This window comes from Fulmarus glacialis, unplaced genomic scaffold (assembly GCF_000690835.1).
Source record: "Fulmarus glacialis isolate BGI_N327 unplaced genomic scaffold, ASM69083v1 scaffold13392, whole genome shotgun sequence".
NCBI lineage: Eukaryota > Metazoa > Chordata > Aves > Procellariiformes > Procellariidae > Fulmarus > Fulmarus glacialis.
The window spans coordinates 31,188-43,316 of record NW_009200255.1 but is presented as its reverse complement, the minus strand read 5'-3'; the positions used below and the strand labels follow the sequence as shown (position 1 = coordinate 43,316).

The 12,129-nt window shown below is 37.2% G+C and overlaps 1 protein-coding gene across 2 annotated transcripts; it reads left to right on the top strand.

Moving 5' to 3' along the window:
* Positions 1-792: 792 nt before the first annotated feature.
* Positions 793-12,129, top strand: GNB4 (guanine nucleotide binding protein (G protein), beta polypeptide 4). Of its 2 annotated transcripts, XM_009573547.1 has the most exons (9): positions 793-896; positions 5,555-5,593; positions 6,304-6,410; positions 7,380-7,443; positions 8,275-8,437; positions 8,635-8,701; positions 8,840-9,041; positions 10,281-10,497; positions 11,780-12,129. In XM_009573547.1, the coding sequence occupies exons 1-9, from the start codon at positions 840-842 to the stop codon at positions 11,884-11,886; spliced, it is 1,023 nt and encodes a 340-aa protein (XP_009571842.1). In that variant the 5' UTR covers positions 793-839; the 3' UTR covers positions 11,887-12,129. The 2 variants fall into 2 exon arrangements, with proteins under 2 accessions (XP_009571842.1, XP_009571843.1); XM_009573548.1 differs by lacking the exon at positions 5,555-5,593 and having other exon boundaries at positions 840-896.

Below are 12,129 nucleotides of genomic sequence, written 5' to 3'. Positions count from 1 at the left end.
TCAACACACTGAAAAAATCAGATGCAAAATCTGATTTTAAAAAATTACCAACCTGAAAGTGTGCTTGCATGTGGTCTTACTGTTTATTGATCTTTTTATTAAGGTTGCTTTGAGGCCTTGTTCAGATGAGAACTGTTTTAGGCTGCTGTGGGCTGTACCAGCATGAGGATGCTTTTAGGAATGGTTCGGTCTTTACTATCCCTTCTCACTGTGTGGGTGCTTTTGAAATGAAAACATCGTCATACCTTGCCCAACGAAAATACGGAAAAAAATTGTAGAAAACCTGCTATTTCAGCTGTAGTCTAGGATTCAGAATTTTCCTCTCTAATTAAAACAAAAACTGCCTTGCATGTCATGTGCAAAGGTGCTTGTATCATAGCACTGTTGAGCTCAAAGGTAAATGTTTAAGGCAACCAGTGTAGTCTTTGCTCTCTGTTGCCATCTTGGGGTGAAGATGTCGGAGATTTCCGGGTGGGTGAGAAGAGGGGCGCTACAAATGCATTCAGTAACAGTTTTTTAAAGTACAGTGGGTGGTTTTGTTGACCGTTGCTTCAATATTCAAAATATACTTCATTTAATTCTGCTTTCCATGGTAATTCAGGAATTAAAATAACTTAGGTCTTGCCAAATTTATTAGACAGTGTACTAAAGGGAATATCTATTTGAAAGTCTTTCTGAAGGCAGAATAAATATATATAGGTTCGTGGGGTTTTTGGTGTTGTGGTGTTTTGTGGTTTTTTTTCTGTAAGAGGAGAAAGTGATACTGAAACTTATTTTTCTTCCCTCTTATTGGCAGGTTTTCTTCACCGGTGGAGCGTGAGAGATAGAGACTGAAGAAGATGAGTGAGCTGGAACAGTTACGGCAGGAGGCAGAGCAACTGCGAAATCAAATCAGAGTAAGAATTGCTAATTGCTTATTTTTCATGATAAAGTTCCTCCTTAAAGTGTAAAGACCGCATCTATTACTTGCTGCTGTTTAAGTTGTGCAGAGCTTAAAATATTTTCAGAATATTTGTTTAAAAATCAGAAAAGTAAGCCATTGGTATAATGAAATGCATTAATAATATTTCTTGAACAAAATGGTTTATTTCCTATTGGAGTTTGCTGTGTTTTGTTACTAGGAGTGTATGTGTCTCTATAAATTTTTTATTTTGGATTTAAAAAAAAAGGGAGCAGCAAAATTCTAGAACCTAGGCATGACAAGTTGAGGTTAAGGGTATTAAGAAAAGCTTGTTTCTGGGCTAAAAATGACCACTGCGCTGCCGCTCTTGATAAGCGTGCAGGTCAAAGCACGGAGTGTGAGAGAAAACCTTCCGGGGTGGATGTCATTTCTAGAAGCCCTATTTCTTTGCTTCCTGTTGATTTTTTTTTTTTTTTTTTTTTTTTTTTTTTTTTTTTTTTAAAACCCTTTTTTTTTGTTTCCTTTTTTTTTTTTTTTTTTTTTTTTTTTTTTTTTTTGAAAATGCGGATCCCCCCATATGTGCTAATTTTTTGTTGAAATTACTCATTGAAGATAAACCAAGCATGAGCTGTCATGCCCAAAGTCAGTTTACCAGGAATCTGTTGCGACATGCCTGTATATTTCAGTGATGCAGTTTTTAGTAAAGAGAAAAGTACAAAATGTAATAAGGATCTTCAAAATCTGTTTATTCTTCATCAAAATTTCCTTTTCCTAAACATGAAGCATTCATAAATCTGATTTATATGGGAATGCCTTATTTGCAAACCTTCCTATCAACTAAGACTACAGGTTTCTTAGAATATGTTGCATGCACACTGACAAAGTTCTTTAGCATGGCACCTGCTGGCAGCAGTTGTTTTGTGGTGGTCTGCTGCTTAGTGCAGTGGACGATAGGCTGCTTATTAGTATCAGCCATGCGGTAAACGCACTTTGTGTATTAGTAGTTGTGTTGGGGGCAAATGTTCCTTTCATGGCTGCTCATTCAGTATCATCCAAGGAGAGCTCTGTGTCCTATCGTTTTCACGTAATACACTAATGAAACACAAGGCGGGGATCAGTCAGTGTTGTGGCGCTGGGTATCCCTTCTAGCAGCTCTGTAGAGGAATGCAAATAAATTTTAATTTAAAATACGTTTTCTTAAATTTAAGCTTTATTACAGCATTGCACAAATAAAAGGTATACATAACTTTTCAGTTCTTCCTCTGTCTGATGTGTAACGACTTTCTCATTATATTATGTTGGGGTGAGCCAGTTAGTCTTAATTCAGTCTTAGTAATCAATCAGTCTGGTTTTATGCAAAATTGTATCGTGTGAAGAAAGAGGTATCAGGCAAGTAAGAGAGCTAGACTGTGTTGCAGGAATGTTTGCTTTTTTAGTTTTGGAGCATAAAAATCTGATTGGCCCTTTGTATAAGGGCTCCTTTTAGTGGCTTTAGGTTGATTTAACATTCCCTTGTAACTCTGTCACCCAAACTTGTAACTGGAGTAACCACGAGTAACCATGGCTATTGCCATTGGAGTCTTTTGGCTCAGCATTGGCAATTAGTGTTTACCTCTTTGGATCTGAGTGCAGGGTTGGATAGTTTATGCTTAATTTTAACTTCAGATTAATATGCAATTTAAAATGCTCCTGATGACTTAATATTCAAGAAACTTTCTGACCAAATAATTCAGTTTCATATTTGTATAGGTGACTATTTATCTTGCTTATTAAATCATTGCACAGTTTTCTTTCTAAATAGGTGTTTTGTTTGGGATGGGTAAGAAGATAGATACAGGACCTAAAAAAAAAAAAAGTTTTTTTAAAGTGTCTAGAATATCTAGCGGGCTGGTAATTTTAAGGAATTATTTTTGATGCACTCCTAAAAAGAGGTGAGGTCGCTAACAGGATTTGATGTTTTATATATAGCTAGCAATTTGCTATCTTAGTTGTTTACAGCTCTTGGGTTTTGTCCCATACTTTCTCTAACAATACAATCACAAAAAATCAGCTTTGTGTTTGTTTGTAAGTGAGTTCCAGGTAAGATTGTACCTAGCAGCTTCCTAAAATAGAACAAACCGTGGTGCACAGCTGTCAATTTCCCAATGGACTTTTTGTAGTCTGCAGTGTTTTAGAAAGGTTTAATGATTTTTCGTTTTTGTTTTGGGGGGTTTTTTTGTGTGTTTTTTCTCTGGGTTTGTTTTTGGTTTTGTTTTGTTTTTTTTTTTTTAACAATATCTAGGTGATGTACCTTTGCCTCCCCATGGAGTTACTACAGCTGTAGCTCTGTTCTGTACACAGATAGACTATGCTGGAGGGATAAAATAAGACTGCATGAATTTTTAGTGCAGGAAGTTTGAAACATCAGTGAACAATTAACTATTAGATAGCAGGATGGCTTTATGGTTAAAGTTCATTGCTAGTTCTGTCTGTAATAAAGTTCCCATGTGATGCGTGTCCTCACTTTGAGAACTGAGATTCAGGATATGATTTTTGGAAGTGTTGCATACTTGACGCAGTGTAATTTCAAGTTGAATGACATTTTGAACAAGTAAGACACTATATTTTAAAAAATACATATAGTTCGGGAAGAAAAATGAAATCTTAAGTATGTGTGCTAGGAAATCGTGGGGGCTGCACATTGAGCGGGTAGATTTTTCTCACAAATTCTGCATTGTCTACTGCATGAACTGGGAAAAATCTACAATTATATAGAGGAGCTGTTTTCATGTTATGACACTAATGATTCTGTTACGATGATGCATATGTAGAAATGACAGTTAAAATGCAAGAATTAAAATAGCCTGTTGAAACTTTGCATTTGCTGCAGCTTTGCCAATCATATGGCAAGTATTGGATGGCCTCAAGTATAGGTGTTGCTAATAGCTCTTTCTTTAAGAAAAATTGCTTTGTTTCATTCAAACTGCATTCAGAATTAATTTTATGTTGAACATCTTCAAGTATTTCAGCTAAACTAAACAATTAAAGTTGTTTAAAATCCAGTGTGTTTCTTCCTGTGGATGAAATAAGTCCTGAGTGCTAGGGGATTTGCTGCTCTGGTATTTTAAACCCCTCCTGATTCCAGACGTCAACATTTTATAAATATTTCTACAGTTCAGACATGTTAAAAATAAGTTGAGATGATTTAATCCACTCTCAGGCTTGCTTTCTGGGAGGAAGGCTATAAAGGGTGGTCAGAATAAACATGTACTAAAAAATTGTTAAAGTTGCAATGTCAAGTAACTCTCAAGCAAGAGCTTGAAAAATTTTAAGATCCTAGTCTGAATGTATTGATGCAGTTCCAAAGTGTGTGAGTAAATGTTTCCGTTCCTCCTCTCAAAGAGGACATTGCCATTAGTGTACAGATTGAACGCTTTCTTGGGGTTCCGTTCCTCCTCTCAAAGAGGACATTGCTGTTAGTGTACAGGTTGAACGCTTTCTTGGGACGGGGGGACACACAAATTGGCGGTGAAGAAGGCCATCCGTCATTTGTGGGATGCCTGCTTCGTTGGTTACAGAAGTTGGAAGGAATTTGGAGAAACTGAAGGGAGTTAGAGAGGGTCTTGTGGCTGATCCTTCAATACTGCTGTTGATAGTTTTATCTTCAACTTGTGCTATAGAGTTCCTGTGTAATTTTACGCCAATTATTTTAAACCATGCTTCTCAGAAGTGGTTGCTGACTGTGTGCCTATTTTTGTTTTTCAAAGACGGGAGTCTGAGTTGCAGGAGTGCAGTGCAATCGCTACTGTAACTGAAACCAGGCTTTGCAAAATCGGAGTGTTGCAAACTAGGCTCAGTGGTGCTCGCCTGTGTCAGGTGTCCAGTCTATTACTCTGATTATACAAATGAAAGTAAAGTCTGTTTTCTAGGTGGGGTTGAACAATATGCAGGAAGTAAGTCATATGCCCGTAGAGTCTGAAATAATGAAAAAAAGACGGAGTATCTGTATGGAGACCGGAGCACCATCCATTCCATGAAATGAATGAGGGTGTTAGTTGACTATTTTTTTCCTTCATTTTGTATGAAGTGCATCAGCAGCTTAAGCTTTGGTAAGCCTGCTCTCTGTCCTGCTCTCCAGAACCTGCCTGTAAATTTTCATCCTGCCTCTCATAACTAGCATCGTCAACCTGTGATGGCAAGGGGCTTAATGCAAGAGCCTCATGTAAGCACAAAGCTTACTAATCATGTATAATACGTGGTTGCGTTTTCAGGTGGATCAGTTCTTCCCTTGGTGCTCAGCACACCCTGAGAAAGCACATCGACACCAGGGAAGGAGTACAGGGAAGAGGGTAGGCGCCGGGACTTCAGGATGGCTCCAAATGGCTTTGAATCATATATTATGTAGAAAGGGAGACTCAAAGGTTGCTGGGGCATGGCCATTCTTAAGTCCTTCTTCCTCCAGTACCCTTCAGCTTGTGTGCCAGTGCTTTAGATTCCTTAGACAATAAAATGTATTAGGGTGACAGAAGGCATATTGGCATGTAAGTTGTTGGCTTGTGGCTTTTTGGAGTGTGGTGAAGTCTAGCTTAAGAGTTATTTTTCCTTTAGACACTTTCTCTCAGTTGATGCTCAGTGTTGCCTTTTAGATTCAAATTGTTCCATTCTTTGTTTCAGGATGCAAGGAAAGCATGTAGTGACACAACTCTTGCTCAGGTATGTTCTTGATTCCGTGTATAGGCTGTTACTTGATATATAAAAAAATAAAATTCCCTGCAATTTATGACTGACGTTCCTGTTTAGTAACTGAAAGAATAAAGTGAAAGAAGCCTTTGAAATGTACTGTGTATTTATACAGTTATTTAAAACAAAACAAAGCAACCCCACCAAAAAACAAACAAAGAAACAAAACAGCAAAAAAACCCAACCAGTCATCTTAATAGGTCCTGCTTCCAGTTTGGCTTTTAAATAGAGTGTGTTTGTTGTGTTTAGTATATTTAGAAAGACTTAAATAAATGTCTTTTAGCTGTATTTTAGAAGAAAATTAATTTGCATTTAAAGTTCTGCATGCTTTAAAAAGTAACAGTGCAGTAAATATTGGAGGATTTTCTTCCATTGGTTTTAACTGAAAACTTTCAGATTTGATAATCTAAAATAGCCTCAGTATTACATAGTATTATATTTAAAAACTTTCTGAAGTTTCAGGTATAGCCATTGTGAAGTGTATTAGTGTATCTTCTGTAAAATCTGTTTTCCTCAGTGTTGCATGGACCTAATCCTGGGTTGTACACTAGTATCCTTTTTTTTTTTTTTTTATGTTGCATGCCAAAATAGATTATTTTCTATCAAAGTTCAAATGTATTTAGTTATCTTGTATATTAAAAATAGTTCTCAGTATCTCAGGGGTTTGTTTTATTTATTTTTAGATCACAACAAGTCTGGACTCAGTGGGTCGAATTCAAATGCGAACAAGGCGTACGCTTAGAGGTCACTTAGCCAAAATCTATGCTATGCACTGGGGATCTGACTCGAGGTTTGTACAAGTGATCCTTAAACCTGCAGTTTAAGGGTTAGAAATCAGATTGTCAACTTCAGAATTAATATCAGGTTTTGGGAGCCATATGGTATGGTGTTGGTGCCCTTGCAGGGGGATGACAGACCACGACTATGGTAGGTTTTTTGTCTTTAGTTACAGTTTGCCTTTTTAAAACCAGTGAGGATTGCATAGTGGTAATAGAGAAATTGATTGAAAGGAGAGGAACTTTGCTTGTTCTTACCACAGACATTTTGCCTTTCCCTTCTTTTAGTTTTTACTAAGTTCTTTGAGTCTATTTAAGCAGAGGGAGGGTATGTGGTAAGGCATATTTTTGGAATGATGGCTATTGCATTTTCCAAGATGTTGAATAATTATGTAACTTCTGTGATAACAGAGATTTTAAAACTTTACGGACAAATTTTATTTCGTTGAAAAAAAGATCCTTTTGTACATAGCGGGAAAAGTTACTTAGCTTCTAGGAAGGAGTTTTGTTACGCTGCCTTTAGAGCAACTGATGGTCAGATGTTAACAGTGCCTCATGGTCTACTCTCTGTCATATAGTCTAGAAACAAATACATCTAGAATCTGCTCTCAAAATAAGATTTATTTTCCCCTAAATTTCTTGTTTGTTTTTGCGTAGCTGTATAGTTAAAATATTAGTATATGAAAAATAAAAGCAGCTGTGGAGAGAGTTCATAGAATGTGTTTTCAGTAAGTTGTTTGGTTTTGTCCATTGTTAATCATGAGTCCTTGTGGACACATGATTCTTCTGTCAGGTAATATATAGATCTTTGCAGATTTTTTCCAACAAATGCCCCCCTCAAAAAAAAAAAAAAAAGAAGAAAAGGCAGAGAGTACTAAATCATGAAATTTCTGCGTCACTTGGTAATCATGCATGATGTGTGTCTATTCTGAGATTTTTTTGGTTTGTTTTATATTAACATTTTATTTTGTGTTTATATTTAGGTTACTAGTAAGTGCTTCTCAAGATGGAAAATTAATTATTTGGGATAGTTATACAACAAATAAGGTAGAGTTATTTATAATCCATATCAATAATTCATGCATAATTTGTGTGTTTGAGGGGGCTTGTGTCTATTTTTGTATGGTTGCAAGGCAAAAACGAAAAGCAGCAGTCTTTTTCTAATTCAGACATAATCCTTTTTTTTTTTTCTTCTTTCATGACAAGCTGATTACTAGTGATACATTGTAGGTTGTGTCTCAAGCAATAGTTCTAGGTAGTATGTAACATTTTCACTCTAATTTGTTAGTGCAGTAGCTTGTAGCTATTGCTCTCTGCCTGTGTGGTGTTGCTTCTGAAACTAATTTGGTTTTAAATTGTAGAAATAACACAACCTCGGAATTTACAGGTGCTTTGCTTTTGAGGGCAGAGAAAGGAGGAGGAAAAAAAAAAGAAGGAAAAAAAAAGCTGTTAAATGAGAAAAGCTTAGGTAGAGTGTGGAGTGGTGATCTGCTTCTGTAAACTGTCCAGTCTCCATGGGTACAACCATCCCATTTTATAACCTGTAGTTCAGAGATGTAGAAGAATTAGACAAAGAAATCTAAGTAGAATAAACAAATGTTGTAAATGTTTTAAATTTAGAATAGCTTTGCTATTAAATAATGTTGTACTGAAGTTCTGTATATCTACCGAGAGACTACTGGTATTTTTCATCCTTGTATGTATGTATAAATATGAAATGGCTTGTAATATGTTGTAAAATCAAAATACTGAAACTTATGATACACAATCTACTTGGTATGTTTAATATGCTATAATTCGTTAACTGATATGAATGACCTCAGTGAAAAATGAAAGCTAACATGTGACGTAGCATTCATGAGCTCTGTCTTTCTGAAGATGCACGCCATTCCTTTAAGATCCTCCTGGGTGATGACTTGCGCATACGCACCGTCTGGAAACTACGTTGCCTGTGGTGGATTGGACAACATCTGTTCCATATACAACTTAAAAACCAGAGAGGGCAATGTGAGAGTGAGCCGAGAGTTGCCAGGGCATACAGGTCAGCCATATTCTTGCTTCAGCTTTGTTTTTTTTATTGCACCAAATGAAACAATCTCGCTTTGAGGTGTATTGTGAACTGTGAAATAGTTTCGTTGGTTATAGACTGCTGTGGGAGAACTTTAATCACTGCTCTTGGATTTTAAACTTCAGTTATTGCTCCTGGGTCTGAAACTAACATAACTGTTTTGGGTTTAGGATACTTGTCCTGTTGTCGCTTTCTAGATGACAACCAAATTGTCACTAGCTCAGGAGACACCACTTGGTGAGTTTTTGAGCTCTGTTGGTCTTTTTTTTTTCTTTTCCTTTTTTTTTTTCCCTCTCCAATGCCTTAATTTGTATTTAAAACTTAAACTCTCAAATAACCACATACATTGTGTTAATGTTGTCACTTTATCTGCAGCGCTTTGTGGGATATTGAAACTGGTCAACAGACCACTACATTCACTGGGCATACTGGCGATGTGATGAGTCTCTCTCTAAGTCCAGATATGAGGACTTTTGTTTCGGGTGCCTGTGATGCCTCCTCGAAGCTTTGGGATATTCGAGATGGAATGTGCAGGCAGTCGTTCACAGGGCACGTGTCAGATATTAATGCAGTTTGTGTAAGTGATCATTTGTATTTCCACATGGGAAGAAAGGGGGAGGATAAAAGCTATAGTTGCATGAATTCAGCTTGTAGTCTACTGGGTTACCTTGATTTAAAAGCAATTACTTAGTTAGGGTAGAGACTGTTAAATTGTATGTAACGAAGAAGGTTGTCTCATAACTTACGATCTAGTTTATAACTGAATTATTATTGCCATTATCTATGATGCACTGAAGTGTTCTTGGAATAGTTTCAGCTATGTTTTTGTTCAGTAACTGAGACCTTACTTTTTTTAAGAAGCAAAGAATGGAGGAGGGAAACTTTTTGCAGTGCAGCAGTGTGTTAAAAACTGAAAATTGTAGATAAATGCAATATACTGAGAGGAAGCAAAACAGCCAAGCATCCTCATCTTAAAGTTTTTTGTTGAACTAAAGTGTACTTGGTATTTTCTGTTGAAAAGAGCTTTCAGCAAAATATTCTGGAAGGCAAAGTTAAAATCAGTACTTACGTTGAATATTCATCCCTGGAATCATTTTGTAATATTTATAAACTGGATTATATTTCCTCTCTGTCATAGTAACACTATGTTCTGATCTGCAAGATACAAGCTCTGATAAATAGGGAATGAAATCTAAGTCTAAGCTGCATCTGTTTTTGATAAACATGAAAAATTATTAAGGCTGAGAAAATACCAAAAGCATGACCAGTAGAAAAATGCAGTTCCTATACTTAGACCTGAATCCTGAGATGTGCTGAGCTCTTTTCATTCCCGTTTCAATCAATATGGCTGTTGTAAGAATGACTCTGATTTGGAGTAGATTTTTTGGAAATTGAATTGCTTGCTTGCAATCTTCTATCTTGGCTGAGCCAACCTGGCTGACCAGCTCAAGATGGAACATTATGTACCACTTCACCCAGGTCTTCCTGGCCCACAGCCAGGATGCACATAACTGCGTTTTGCTTCATTTTATAGGAGTTAGTTGCATCCCCTTTGACTCCTGTTACACCGCATGCAGGAGCTGTCTGGGTAGAATTCCAGTCGTTCAGGTGTTACCCATACTGTTCTAGAAGTGTTTTGTTGTGTAGCTATGTATATGCATTTTTTTAACATGCAGATTTTTTTTTTTTTTTAAAATAAATCATTCTGCCTTTGTCTGGTCACCCTGGCAAAATAATCCTGTGATGTTTTTGAAATAATGCATGAACAATGGATATTTCTGGTGTCAAACTCCTGTCTCTTAATTAAAACTTCCAGTTTTTCCCTAATGGACATGCATTTGCTACTGGATCTGATGATGCCACTTGCCGACTCTTTGACCTACGTGCAGATCAGGAATTAATGATGTATTCGCACGACAATATCATCTGCGGGATCACTTCTGTAGCCTTCTCAAAAAGCGGTCGCCTCTTGCTAGCAGGTTATGATGACTTCAACTGCAACGTGTGGGATACTCTGAAAGGGGAGAGAGCAGGTGAGTACGCATAACTGCAAAGAGCTGAAGTTTTCCATTTCCTTAGCAGAAGATGGATATTAAAAATCTATGCAAAATGCAGAGCCAGTTGATTGCCAATGCTATTTCTGACGTTGTGGAATCTGCTTGCTTCCTTCTAACACTGTTTTCTTTTGGAATCACATCCTTTTATTTTATTACATTTGGTTATGTCTTCCAGTTGTTACATTGCATTACAGTTTCATCTATATGATGTGTGGAGTAAATGCTCCAGTCAGTGAAGTACTCCTGTTCTTGGGTACTGACCATTATATATCTGTGTGCTGGAAGATACCAGCTCTTGAGGCTAAGGAACAGCCTCCAAAATTACGTTACGTCTACAGAAAATTTATTTCACTGAAGTGTATGAAATTAAGTAATACAAAATTATACATTTGCATTAACTTTTGCACCCATCAGAGGAAGTAATTCGGACAGTAGTAAGTTACAGTAGTCTTTTTGCTTTGGGGACCATAATTTCCTGCTGTTGGGAGAGAGGGGAAGTGGACACTTCCAGTCCTTGAATTAGTCACTTCTGTCAGGGTAGACAGAATGTTTATAGCATAGCTACATCTTTCTCACTGTGTACAATAGTTTAAATGAGGGGGCCTGGTTCAGTACTGAACCTTGATTCTGCTGTTCAGACTGAAAATATATCCTTTTCCTTAAAGGACGTGGACAGATTGAGTTTTAATAGCCCTGGATGTGGTACCTTGGGAGAGCAGACAAGTGCAAGAATGGGTAGAGGGAAAGCAAAAACAAAGCGGGAAGAGGCAGGGTACAGTGCTGCTTTTCTAATAGTCTGACACAATACATGGGGGATTTTTAATCCTTAGGGTTTGCAAAACATGGGAAACTCAAGGTAGTTCCTGTATCCAGGGCATTGTCAGAAGATGTCACATTTGATTTTGGAAGTACTTGATGGCTGAAATTGTGGACAGCATTGCTGAAAACAGAGAAAAAACAGTAGAGAGCCTGATTAGGGATGAGGAGGTCTTTGGGGCAGAAAGAAGGAGAAGTCGTAAGGGCAGAGAGAAAAATGGAGGCAATATTGTGTGTACATATTTTTAAAAACCTCATTGTTGAGTTTCTTGGTATGGCTGTTGTGATGTGTATAGTTCTTCAGGGTAAAGACAAAAAGGATGATTAGATCTTGCATTACATCTTTTTTAGCAAATTTGAAGACTTACCTGGGAGAGCAGAGTAACAGCTGAAGTCCTTGACATCCTGTGAATATTAACTTCCGTTGCTTCTTCTTTTCCAGGTGTCCTTGCTGGCCATGACAACCGTGTCAGCTGTTTAGGTGTTACTGATGACGGCATGGCTGTAGCTACAGGGTCTTGGGACAGTTTTCTCAGAATCTGGAATTAACTGGGAGCCAAACATGTACATTCTCCACTTGAGATCTGGAGAGATCAATGCTGCAGCCTATAGCTGTGAAATAACATTTCTACCTTGTATTTGCAGGTGAAGTTTTTCTATTCACTGATTATTACACAAAAAGGCTTTCTGTAAACTAGAAAAAAAATCAAGTGAAGAAATAGGGGAGGGGGGAAGAAATCACTGACTTTTTAAAAGGGGCCAGCACACATAATCATGGTGACCGACAAACTA